At 46.6% G+C, this 13,926-nt stretch overlaps 1 protein-coding gene across 4 annotated transcripts in view; it reads left to right on the top strand.

Annotated features, from left to right (window-relative positions):
• Nucleotides 1-13,926, top strand: part of LOC144770838 (uncharacterized) — a 161,610-nt gene that overhangs the window by 34,336 nt on the left and 113,348 nt on the right. For all 4 annotated transcript variants that reach the window (XM_078655618.1, XM_078655619.1, XM_078655621.1 and 1 more), the window contains exon 5: nucleotides 8,025-8,159. In XM_078655618.1, the coding sequence (XP_078511744.1) occupies nucleotides 8,025-8,159 (135 nt within the window). The remainder of the gene's footprint in view (nucleotides 1-8,024; nucleotides 8,160-13,926) is intronic.

Here is a 13,926-nt window from a genome sequence, read left to right as displayed (position 1 = left end):
GCAACAGATCATACATGTTCGTACTTTCTGTTTCGCTGCTGCACGCAGGTGCTTGTTAAACCAGATATTCTGTAAACCGTCTATCATTGCATTTTCTCCCAAGTGTGCTGGACTATGTGTTGTGTTTATGATTACTTGTACCATGGAATCTGGAAGAAACCATGTGCCTTTTCCCTTAGTCATCCAACCTTGGTCAGTCTGGATCCCTCCTTGTTCAGTCCATTTCTTTATTTCATCTGTAGTGGCATGTGTCTGTATGTCGAGTACATCTTGAGAAGGATCTCTGACTGTCATACTTTTTGTCAGTAATGGTACTTCTGTCCTTGTCGTGTCTGTTGGTGTCTGGGCTGTAAGTTTAGCAGTTCGGTCTGCCAGGTCATTACCCTGGGAAATGGTGTCTGTAACTTTGGTGTGAGCTTTGCATTTCAGGATAGCTATGGCTGTAGGTAAATGTATTGCTTCCAACAGGGCTTGAATAAGCGGGCCGTGCTGAATTTTGGCCCCATGAGAGGTCAAGAAACCTCTCTCCCTCCATAGTACTCCGAAATCATGAACTTCGCCAAAAGCATATTGTGAATCGGTATAAATGTTCACTCTTAAGTGCTTAGCTCTTATGCAGGCTTGTGTCAGAGCGATGAGCTCTGCTGCTTGTGCTGACAGTGTGTCTATTCTTTGTGTCTCTATTACTTCAGTAGCAGTGGTCACGGCATATGCTGCTACTAACTCTCCTGCACTCGTTCTCATGCATGATCCGTCTACATAGAGTGTTAGGTCAGGGTCTGGAAGTGCAATATCTGTCAGGTCTTGTCTTGGTTTCGTCACTATATTCATTACTTCCACACAGTCATGTGGTGGTGCATTTACTGTACTTGAGGGCAAAAGTGTAGCAGGGTTTAGAATATTACATCGTCTGATCTCTATGTGTGGCTGAAACAATGTCAGTTCATATCCTGTCAGTCTCGCTATAGTCAAATGTTGTGTCTGTGTCCTGTTTAAGAGAACTTCCACTGCATGTGGTACCTGTACTGTCATGGGGTGTCCCAGCACTATCGAGTCACTTTGTCTTATGGCTAGGGCTGTTGCTGCAACCGATTTCAGGCACGCAGGCTGAGCCTGGGCCACTGGGTCTAGTGTACTAGAAAAATAAGCACAAGGCTTGTGTTTTCCTGCTTGATCTTGTGTGAGGACAGATAACGCTGTTCCATCCCGTTCAGTTACGAAAAGCATAAAAGGTTTACTGTAACTAGGAGTCGCTAGAACTGGCGCTTGACATAATGCTCTTTTTAATTCCTCAAATGCCAAGGTATGTTCTTGTGTCCAAGGGAGGACAGTCGAAGACGCTGCCTCCTGTGTTGTCAATTGTATGAGTGGTTTGGCTAGATAGGCATACTGGGGAATCCATTGCCTACAGTATGAAGTGAGGCCAATGAAGGCCCGTACTTCCTTTTGTGTCTTAGGCTGTGAAAGGTTAGAAATGAGCTGTATACGTTCTGGTGTTAGCTGTCTACCATCCTTGGACAGCAAGTGTCCAAGGTACACCACTTGCTGTTCACAGAATTGTAGCTTTGAAGGGGATACTTTGTGCCCCTTGTCTGCCAGAAAGTGTAAAACTGTCAGTGATGCATTTTCGCAGTCTGGTTCTGATCGTGCTGTGATTAGGAGGTCGTCTACGTATTGGAGTAGAGCTGTGTTTGGAGGCATGCTAATACTGTCCAGCTGTCTTTTCAATGCCTGACTGTAAATGCTAGGGCTTTCTGTAAAACCTTGTGGAGCTCTTGTAAATACAAAGCTACGCCCTTTTAAACTAAATCCAAAAAGGTATTGGCTATCTGGATGAATGGGAACACTAAAGAAAGCATTTTTCAAGTCTATGACAGTGAAGAATGTGGCCTCAGAATAAATGGCAGTCAGTAATGAAGAAATGTCTGGAACCACTGGATATTGGGGTACTACACATTTATTCAATTCTCGTAGGTCAACAACTAGTCGGTACACTGGTAGTACACTAGGGTCAGATCGCTTAAGGACAGGAATGACAGGTGAGTTACATACATTCGAGTCAGTCTCTACCACTACTCCTCGTGAAATGAGCTAGTCAACTATTTTCAATAAGGCTATTTCGGCATCAGGTGGTAACTTGTATTGTCTAATACGTGGTAATACTACTCCTGCTTTGAGAGTGACATGGTGTGGTGTTATGTCCATGTAACCTACGTCAGTCGGTCCTTGTGCCCATAGGAGCTGTGGCACATTCTGGAGTCTGTGGTCAAAATCAGTCAGCACATAATGTCCCTTAAAATCCCGTAGAACAGTCGCACTCCTTCTGGAGAACAACAGATAACTGCTCCAAGATCTTTTAATGTCTTCATACCAAGTAAGTTTTCTGGACATGATTTAGTAAGTAGCAAGTCTGTGGTACGTGACAGTGGACCAACCCCGAGGGAGACTGGCTTCGATACTTCATTAACAATAGGCTTTCCTGAAAATCCCAGGGAAACATTCTGTGAGCCCGAGAGAGGTGCCCCTGGAACCTCGTCATGACTGATGGTAGTTCTGCTCGCCCCTGTGTCAATCAGAAACTTTCGGTCCTGACCTAGTACACGACTATGTACGTACGGACCCTCTTGATCTACAGGAACTTCAATAAGGGGCAAGCCAACTTCCCTCTCAAGGCTGTTTCATGAGAACTGTTGATATTCTGGATAGTCTGACTGTGTGTACTGATACATTTGTGGTGTGGCATGAACAGGCGGTGGTGGAGGTGGAAAACTCGCTACTGTCTGCTGTGTGTTCTGTTGGGTGCTATTTTGTCTAGGAGTGTATTGTCGTTCTTTTGTCTTGCCTGTAGCTATATTGTGATTCAGAACTGTACATTCCTTTACATAGTGACCTGGCTGTTTGCAATAATTACAGTTCCCCTTGACATGTGTCGTGTTAATCTTGTTCGTATTTGCTGGTACCGTTTGGGCAACCAGCACCTTCATTTTTGTTTCTTTCATGCGTCTCTTTTCCTGATCCTGCTCTTCTCTAATCCTGTTCTGGTGATATTGTAGCATCTGTAACATTTGTGAAGGGCTGTTTGCTTGCCAAGTACTCTCAACCTTCAGTACCCTATTCTTGATCTGGGGTAAGGAATTCTCTACTAATTTGCTCACGAAAAGATGTGGATATGATTCGCTACCTGGCTTAAGGCCACTATTAATAGTAAAGCATTTCTCAAATCTAGAATAGAAATCACTCGTGTCCTCATCTTGTTTCTGTTTACAGGCTGAAATAGCATCCCAATCTTCCTTTTTCGTAATCAATAGTCTCGGTAAAACCTGTATCAGGAGTTCAGGCAGTTCTTTAGCTTTGTCCCCAAGACCTATTCCTGGGAGCCTGCCTTTGTCTTCTGTTTCCAGTGCAGCCCAACTTAACTTTTTCTCGCCTACCTCCCAGTCTTTTTCCTTAAGCTTTTCATAAATACCTGCAGGCAACAGTACTTTCAGTAGCTTCAGAATGTCAGAGTACGTATAATCTCCTATGCGGAGGATGTCTTTTAATTCTCGGTGCAACCCCTCTGGGTCTTTATCATGGCAGGGCAACATCTTTTTCATCTCTAGAATTTCTAATTTCGTCAAAGGAACATAAACATACACCCGTTGTAACACATTGTCCGCATTTTTGACGGGATGTACCTCTCGTAGGGGGTTCTGTCTGTCTACGTGTAAGTTATTTCTGTCATGATGTGAGGTTGGAAGCATACATGTAGTCAAAGAATTTATGTATTTATGTCGTTGATCCAGGATGACATTCATTAATTCAGTACCCAGGCCTGTCCATCTGTCTAGAAGCAAGTCGTCCAATAATTTATACAATTGACCGGGATCGGAATATTGACTCTCATACAATGTTATTAAATGTTGAACCATGTAAATACCAGCCAAATGCTGTTCGTTCGGTGGAAGGCTCAAGAAAGTCTGGGTCAATATATCACTGCTGTATATATTAGAATTAGACACCCACTGGGTGGCTGACCGGGCCAACTCCATTTCGTGATGGTGGGAGGTCGCTCGCTCCCTATCCGTTGTTTCAGGGCTTTTTCAGTAGCTTGGAACAGATTTTCAAGGGAATATCTTTCTTTTATAGCTGACCCCTGTTTACGGTAGTCGAGGCACTTGGGCCTGTCAAACCGTCGTGCATTACCTACATAATTCATTTTGTCTTCTACCTCTTCCGTTGATGACTCACCCTTCTCGTCAGACCCTGTTCTGTGTATTGCCAATATTTCCTTTTGTATTTTCTTGTACATGCTCTCTGTCTGTCCCTGTTTATCATGTCGACCGGCATTTATGTGGTCACTCCATTCTATCAAACCAGATCTTACATCTCCGTCACCTCCGTCTTGTTCCCTGATCAGGCAATTAATAATAAAACGTAGGATATAATTCTTAACCCCTACCTTTCTGTGTTGCATGGCTTGTATTATACAATTGGGTTCCTCCCCCGTTCTAATGAAACGGTACATTTTATCTAGGTGCTCTTTCATGTCTGGTAAGTTTTCCAAATATGCGACAGCTTGTCTCAGTCTTAGTGAAATCACAAGCATTGGACCCTTTCCTGGTTCTGGATCATATATACAATGTGGAATTGCTACATCTACAGTAGGTAACCCTCCTACTGCCCCTGGCCCTACATCGTCTTTCACGAGTTGCTGGAGCTGATCCGCTGCTGGAGGCGGAGGGAAATCTGTATTTGCGTAATCTGGTATGGGCTCGTCTAGATACGATGAAATGAACGCCTCGGATGCTGTCGGCTTTGTTCTACGTACTCTATATGGCACAGGTGGTGGCGTTCGCGACCTACTGGGTGTTTCTGAGGTGGTCACTCTAGCTAGTTCTTCTGAGAGGACGGGGTAAATACCAGTAACGACGGCATTTCTTTCTCTATCAACCTGTTCTAATTTGACCCGTTCCCCCTCCTCCCGTAGTTCCTTTTCTTTCGCTTTTTCCCCTGCTTGTTTAGTTCTCTCTGCTTTGTTCAATTCTTTCTCTGTTCTCCTATGTGACTCTTTGCGCCATAACTCAATGGCATCTTTCTGAGAGGGTCTTGATTTCTTTTTCCATAGCGCTTCCTCTACTCTCATAATGCATTCAGGATCCCATGTTCCCGAGACAGGCCATCTATATTTCTCCTCTAAGTCCTTTGTGTAATCTACCCATAAATCTAAAAACAAAATGGCGTCTAGCCCGTGCTTATTATACATAAAATGACCAGGTGTGTCTCTGGGCGGGATGTTGACTGACTCTTCTAGTATACCTTTCCTGGTCCCTATCTGACGCAATTTCGAAAACAGCGGCATGTTGAAACCAACACAATGGAAATACAATACACATAGAATAGACTGAAACAATCACCAATCATTCACACTACAACATTAAAACACTAAAACAGATACAGTCTAACCTGATACATGGAATAAAACACATACTTGAAAACAGTTACCTTTATGCACTGGAATACAGTACAACCATACCGGTCCCAAAAATGAGACCCGTCTTTACCGTGCCCACGTTTACCGTGGACCCGTCTTTACCGTGCCCACGGTTTACCGTGGACCCGTCTTTACCGTGCCCACGTTTTACCGTGGACCCGTCTTTACCGTGCCCACGTTTAACCGTGGACCCGTCTTTACCGTGCCCACGTTTTACCGTGGACCCGTCTTTACCGTGCCCATGTTTTACCGTGGACCCGTCTTGTCCGTGTGAACGGACACGTCTTTAACTTGATGCGTTCCCCATAGTGGTACTCACCGGGAAGCAGAACTTGAAGGCCTCGGAAACTTGATACTTGATACTACGCATGCGCCTCGGAACAGGTGGGCCTTCGGAACCTCGGACCTTGCTCTCTCACGGGTTGGGCTCTGGTTGGGATGATCCGCGATCCTCACCGCCTCGTGTGGACGCCTGGTCGCAGTCCGTCTCCTCCGTGGGCCTGAGGGAGTAAGCAGGAAGTCCCGCTGGCGTGTACACTTTGAAGTCCGTCACGGCTGTAGAAGGGGGCAAAGGCTGGACCTACGTCACCGGCGCGTGGGGAAAGGGATATGTCCCTATTCGGGCGCCAGATTAATGTGGTATATAAAATATTACCCTGTCATAATTTCCTTAAATAAACAAAGTGTCATGCATTAAATGAGAGGCAGAGTCCGTGGTATCTGAGTCAAAGGGCTTTATTCCAATAACTCGAGTTAAGGGAGAATCTGTTCCATCACCTCTAAGGTTCAGGAAGGGTCTTCTAAACATTATTTTCTGATTACATATTTATACGTGCAATCTTGTACATAGGAGAGAAAAGAAGATAAGAGCATGTGGGCGTGCATGAGGGTGTACACTTGATGAGTCATAGGTGAGTCATAGGTGGGTGGATACATGGAGGGGGGTTGCATGGCAGGCTGGAACTTTGCCCTACTTGTGCGTGCAACTTGATCATGACGTGCAACTGACGTGTGACTGGGGGAAAGCTGACATTCAGTCTAGTAGAGAGGCCTTTAGTGTCAGGGCGACCAGCACGTCTTGTAATATCTGATATCTTGAGTCCGGGGATGTTTTATCTGAAGCAAAGGTCGCTCGTCACTAAGAGCCAGAGGGGGCATATATTTCTTCGTGCATTGCATGGGGGCCGTGGGCTTTCTACGGATGCAAGCTCTGTAATTTACTTAAACGGAGACAGAAAGGCTAGGCCCTATCTCTGCAGACGGGTTCTGTTTACCTTCTTCACTGGGCAGGAATGTGATTCTGTACAACAAGCAGATAACTATTTTGCAAAACACTGTCTTGGCACCCCGTGCTGGGCCTCGGCTGAGCCAGAGGTATGCAAGGTCAGGGATACGTAACTGCAGCTCTCAGAGTGTCTGGAGACCTGGAGCCCTAATTCAGAAACAGGCTCAGGCTGAACCACAAAACGGGTTCATCGTGACTTATTTAAAAGTGCACAATGCAAATACATGGGCCTTAAATGCTAACTTAATATTTCTTACATGGGAGACTTGATGACTGGCATCCTAAAGCAGGACGTAAATGCAGAGGCCTTGTGATTCAGGCCACTTAAGGGAAAATGCATGTATGACATGCACATACATTAAACATAGGGTACACGCAGGGGACATATTGGTCATGTAAAATTTCATTTTCCTCAAAGCGTACGCTCACAATAACTTCCTCTAGATTAGGGTTTCATGAAATGGTTTACTCACAAAAGGACATGAATTATTCAGTTTGAATGGACCTACAAGAGAACTGTTGTAGTAAGTCCTCTTGGGCTAGAATCTCCCAAATATATGCAACCACTTACTTTGGGGCTTTGCTGAGCCTTGGTATCAACAGTTAACACTGGTTACATGTATAGTTAAAAAAATACACTGGCCTGTTTCCTAAATACATTGAAATACTCCACCTGCTCTAGAACCCGAGGGTCAGGTGGATCCCACACCTTGGGTGCTGCCCACAGCAAACTAGGACTTGACGCCGCTCATTAGCTGCATCTTTTTACAATCTGTATTATATTTTATCAACATGTGGAATTTCCAACATTTAATCCTCATTATTTGTGTAACACTGAATGCATCTAAAAGTCACCATTATGCAGTGTTCAACAGGTCACAAGTTATAGCCCTGGCCCAATCCGCTCCTGCTTCCATTTTTCCTAGGTTGGCTAAACTGAGCACAAAACAAGTTATTATTTTTGTTGCTGTACAAGGAAGCTCACAAAACAGATGAGTAACTTTTTTCTACTTATAAGACGTAAAATGTGCAATGGAATGGTTGTCTCCCCTGTGTAAAACACTCAAGGTTTAGAATAGTTTAAACTCTATTTTCTATTGGTTACGCTTGGAATTTGTTCTAAACATTTCAGAACAAACTCAAAAACACTTGAAACAACATTCCTATAGAAAGGCTCTGAAAAGACATGAGCATAAAAGACAAGTTTGGAAATTGTAAGTCAATGGGAAACAAATTTATGTGAAAGCATCAATTTTACTTTAACAGATGATTCCATCTCACATTCCGATGTGTCTTTGAGGGTAAAACGAGAGGACCACATGAAACCAAAGGATCACCGACAGCCAGGCAGAAGGGAAAGCCCTGATGGTCCTCGAGTGGGAGAAGAACAGCTGGCTGCAGGTTGGTAGCCTTCTTATCGATGGGTAATAAAAATGTTGTGGTGTGCTGGAAATAAAGAGCCAACAATGATAACATCTTAAAATGTAGAAGATTAAAATATCTATGTAAATATTTAGTGGAAGGTTTTCAATACAAGTGGCTGCAAACGACAGCTTTATATGGTTAGTTATTCAGTAGTTGACCTTGAGTTTTAAAAGGGGGTAAAGGGGTATTTTCCTCTCCTATAGTTATTTAATATCATTGTACAGTGAACTGAAAGGGGGTGTCAGTTACTTTGTATTCAGAGCCACTCAGTTAATTTGAAGGCATTTTCTATCCTTGCACAAAATACAGTTTCGATTTTGTTTTTGTGATTTAATAGAGCATAAAATGCAGCAGTTTAGATCTTAAATTCTATATTTTTGATAGATACAGAGTCCTCAACTTTAGTATATCCTCAGGTTCCAGACTGTATCCAGAGAACTTCAACAGCAGTGTTCTTGTCTGCCGGCAAGAGGCTCTCGCGTGCCGGCAGGTAGTATTGCAGTGGCTCCATATAGCTGTGGAAGTGATGAACTGGAGCTGTACATGAGGGCCACCCCTGCATGCTGACGTAAATTCATTTCTTTCTGCACCTTCCATTGCAGATCTAGAGCTCCGCTCCCAACCTTTTGTCAATGCCTAAAAATATCATATCACACATTGTGTGCAGGAATGATGTCCACCTCAAAAAACGACAGGCTTCAAGCAGAGCTGAGACTACAGGAAGGAGATGTTGGTCACATACTCTCACAAGGTCCGTATTTGGAGCCTGTGAGACAACTTTGCCCCCATGTATCCCAAAGTGATCTGGGATCGGGAGGCTAAGCTCGACATCAAAAAACGCAATAGGAGACTGCAGTCGAAGCACAGGTCTCACTCCAAGGTATGGGCCTGGTCTCGGTCCCAACGCCGCTTCTGTGAACGATCCACTTCCAACTCAAAGTCTTCAGGCAAATTCAAATCAAAGTCCACATGCACCAGCATGGAATGGGTGGCCACATTCCTGGAGGGGGTCTACCTCCCAAGCTTAACGGACAAGGGCAGATAGATCTTAACGGGTAAATCCGCAAAGAAGAGATAGGGCAATTTGGAGATGACCGCCTCCATCACATGGCCCCAGGGAAGGATGGCTTCCCTGCTGAATTTTATAGATGGTCAGGGGAGAAGGTAATCGATTCCCTACATGCCGCTTTCCAAGAAATGGAGTGAATGGCCACCCTTAAATCCCGCTCTAACAAGGTGGTGACACAGTCCTACCCAATCCCGGGAGGGACCTTTCACTGTGTGGCAGTTACAGACCCATATCCCTCTTGAATGGTGATAATAAAATCCTTGACAACACACTAGCGGCACACTTGAGCAGGGTTCCCCCCATCCCTTCTCATTCACCACACGTAGGTTGGCTCAATCCTCATGAGTCATCTCCGTACATTGGCCCACACCCTCTGGACCGCTAAGAACCTACCAGATGATGTGATGTCTCTCTCCCAAGATGCCAAAAAGGCATTTGATGGCATCGAATGGGGATACCTTTTCCCCACCATGAAAAGGTTCGACCTAGGAGACCAATTCATATCCAAGGTGCAGTTGCTGCATAACTGCCCAAGGGCTCAGGTCAACTGTGTGGGGGGTGAGGGGTCCCCTCTGATCCCTTACAGATCCAGAGGGGCACCTGTCGGGGCTGCCCGCTCTCCCCCGCCTATTCCTCCTGGCTATGGATCCCCTGGCATCTGTCATCCATCACTCACCGCACATAGCGGGCATGCCCATTGTGGGAGGCCTTTCCAAAGTATACCTATAAGCCGACAATGTCCTGCTCACCCTAACGGATCTCCACCGCTACCTGCCGGCATTACTGGAAGTCATTGAAGTCATTGTCCTGATATAAGGTGAACTGGGACAAGAGTGAGGACCCCCGCTCTCGAACGGTACCACAAAGGCGGCAATCCACGGATACCTTTTCTACTGGAAAGTTTCACGACTCCAATACAAGGGGATAATGGTCAATAGAGGTCTAGCCAGAATGGTCATGGATAACCTAAATCCCCTGATAACTCGGTTGAAGAGGGACTTTGAAAATTGGTACCTCTTGGGATTTTCTATGTTGGGCAGGATGCAGGTGGTGAGGATGCTCATTCTGCCGCAGTTTACCTACATGTTAGGCATACTGCTTGTTGTGGTGCCTCTAGCCATCTTAGGCCTCATCAACTCCCGGATCAGGGTCTCCATATGGCGCTCCACGCAACCCCACCTCACTGCGTCCAGTCTCATGGTACGTCGCTCCTACCTAGGTCTGGGCCTCCAATCTGTGGAGCACTATGCTCTTGCCCTCCATCTCTCCCAACTTGCCTATCTGCTCCTGGGCACCCCGGACCTGGTGTAGTTTGTCCACACAAAACAATCTATACTTTCATGCGGCGACTGTCTTAGCCTCATCTATGGGGATCATGCCTCCCATTCGTCACCTCCCGCACCCTGTGTTGCAGGCCATGCACGAAACCTGACGCCGCACTCATCGTCTACTTGGAGTGGACCACCGATCGCACACCAAGGCGCCACTGTGACGCAATGATAGTATTCCCATCGAAAGCCATGCCCTCATCTGAACATGATGGTTGGAGGCGGTCATACATACCTTGGACCTGATGTTGCTAGATGGCGACCTGAAACTTCTTGACTGTCTAAGGGAAGAGTTCGGCCTACACCCACAACAGGCCTGGTGGTACTTACAACTCCATCATTGCTTGAGGCGCTGTCTCTGCCCTTGCCCGTGGTCTGCAGTCCTCATCGGTGGTGGAATACCTGACCACGAGAGGCTGGCATAGGGGCATGATGTCTGGATTCTTTGGCATGCTCACAAGCCACCTTCTCTCCAAACCCTCTCACGCAGCCTCCGCACCAAGTTGCAGTACCGCCTGCAGATCACCATAGAGGAAGAGGACTGGGCTGACATCCCGGAAGCCCTAGGGCGCCCAGGAAGTCTGGTTGAAAGTCTGCCTATTGAAGACGCTACACCAGTGGTACTGGACCTTGATGAAGCTGCATAGGGCTTGCCCTTCTGGTCCCATGTTGGTGATAACTTGGGAGCGTCCATGCATCTCCAACTCCCCTATCCCCTACCATCCTCCTGAATGACACTAGGGACACCCCAGACCTCTCTTGCCTGCAACGACCGCCTCCTTCACACGCTTCTTGCCACTCTTGCTAGTTCTGTAATCTCCACCATTGGCGGCCCCCCCCTACTGGACAGTGGCAATGATCCCGACAGCGTTGCAGGAGCGGGTTATCTACGGTATGCAAGATCAAGCAGAGGTGTTTGCATAGACATGGGCCCCCATCCTGTGAGATTTTCCCTGAAGTGGTCCATGTCATCGTTGCCTCTCCACCCCCCTCTGCTATTCATCCGGAATGTACTGGTTAGCATCTAGGGGAGTTGGGCCGATGGCCCGAGTGCTTCCTTCAGCTGCCTCCAATTCAGCCGTCCCGGCTACGGCACGCACACGCTGTAACAGCCTGCAATGTAAGTCTGCCCCTCCCACCCCCACATGCCTCTTTCTCCCCCTCTCTCCCCACGTCCCCTCCTTCCCATACACTCACCATCCCTCCCACACTTTCTTGTTATGCTTCCTCCCCACCTAGTCCATGGTCCTCTTCCCCCCCCCCCCCCCCCCGACATGCAGGCATGCAGACCTCCCACCTTAGCAGGGGCAGCCACCACAACTACCCCGTGACCCCTTACACAGACCCCTCCTCGGGGACCCCACTTGTTCCTCCCTGCCGGCAGCCCATGGCCCTCCTTGGTCCAACTAGCGAGCTCCCCCACGCCAACCACACGTCCCGATTTACCACATCATTACCATAGGGGGAACAGGACTTGCAGCCCTCCCCACCCTACAACATAGGCGACTACCCCAACCCCTTTTCTGCTCTCCCTGCCCGGCTCCCTGCTTGGACTCTTATCCTCTCTTCCCCCCTTTATGAGGAGCCATGGCCAATGGACCCTACCCCTGCTACTGCCCAGGGGAATGCTCAGTGTTCAGCACCCAGTGTCCAGGGCCCAGCGTCCAGCTGACTCTGCAGATGATATGTGTACCTTTACTGATGCCCTCCTCCCTCATCCCCACTCTTTCCTACCCTCCGCCACTCTACTGTTGTATAGCATGGTACTGCTTATTGCATTCTATGCTATATTTTCTCCATGTTGTCAAATCTGTTTCAATAAAAAATGACAAAAAAAAAAAAATCCAAATGCAAAAAAAGATGATGCGGGACACAACCCCATCCCTCTACTCTAACTTGGATACGAAGGTGCGAGGGTGTCAAGATGAACATTGCACCCCTTCGAAGTCCCGACTGGCAATATCCTGACTGCATGCTTTTGAACACACTTCACGCACCAATCTGAAGAGGGTTTGTGAATAAAAAACTCTCAATTGACGATTGACAATACATATTGGCACAAGCTGGTCTCAAGAACACATACTCTTACCTATCAAGAGAAGTGACGTACATTTGTTTGATTTCTATGGAGATGTGACGATGCATGCATGGGCGTAACGCTGTCTATATCCTCGGGATATAGAAGCTTTTTGGAAGACCGTGGAGTCCATACCTTTAGTGTGTGAACTGACTAGTGAAAGATTTTAGCATGTCTGAATATACGCAGAAGCGAATTTTTTTTCTTCCAGAGTGGTTAATATTTCATGCCTCGGTAAAGCGTTTTTAAGGTGACTCGCGTTGGCTGAGTCATTTTGGGAAAAAAAATAAAAAAAATAATACAAAGCAAAGAAATTAATTCATCAACCAGAACCTGCCACTGTCCACTTATTTGTTCTTTGAATATATGACATTCACTAATTGATTGTAGTTGCCTCTCTATTTGTATATATTTCATGTTTATGTTTGGTCAATGAGTAGCTGACCATTGAGGTGGGCAACGTTTAATCGCAGTATATTATATGTGACAATTTCAGTGCGGCTGTATAATCCCTGGCTGCTTTCCTATCTTGTTCATACCCCTTTAAAGTTCCCTGTTCCAGAACTCAATCCTTAGCTGGTCCTGGGCTGCTCCAAGTTTCCCAGGCGGCTGTCGACCCCCACAGCCTTCAAGGAGGTCAAGCTGCAAATGTTTGGTGTGATTCCGGTTCCTTCTGGTTTTTCTTAAGGCCTCAATGATTCACATGGGCCTCCAGTCAGATTACCACTTGGATTTCCTCCCTTTGCAGTCTACCATGCTTTGCCAGATTCCAGTACAACCTTACGCACCAGCTCCAAGATCCACTCCTGTTCCTGCTGCACTGATGCCAATACCAACTCCACCATTGCAGATGGAAGACCCAGTGCCGGTGCCTATAGAAAATCCAGAATTGATGTCGGCCCAAGCATGATCAATGTCTCCATAGAAAATTACAAAAGCCTAACTGGTTGTTTTAGCTCCTGACACATCTACAGTGGCGCAACTACCAGCTCGATTCTGACCCTGTACAATCGAGTGCCTGATAGAACACTGATGATGAGGGGAAGGAGTTGAGCAGTATACTTGTACTTCCAAAATGGCAATGAGCTAGAATTTGACTTGCCACATGGGTGGAGAAGCGTGGCTCAATGGTTAGAGTGGCAGACCCTGAGGCAGAGGTCTGGCCCGGGACCAGGGTTCAATTCCCGTCTCGGTGGCTCTTGGACTCAATTTCCCCGGACCTGATAATTCTCGCCTCATGCCTAGTTTAATCATGGGTCTCACTCTGTG

Source organism: Lissotriton helveticus, chromosome 7 (assembly GCF_964261635.1).
Source record: "Lissotriton helveticus chromosome 7, aLisHel1.1, whole genome shotgun sequence".
In the NCBI taxonomy this organism is placed as follows: Eukaryota; Metazoa; Chordata; class Amphibia; order Caudata; family Salamandridae; genus Lissotriton; species Lissotriton helveticus.
The sequence above is the reverse complement of the archived record's forward strand: the minus strand, read 5'-3'. Positions and strand labels throughout refer to the sequence as shown.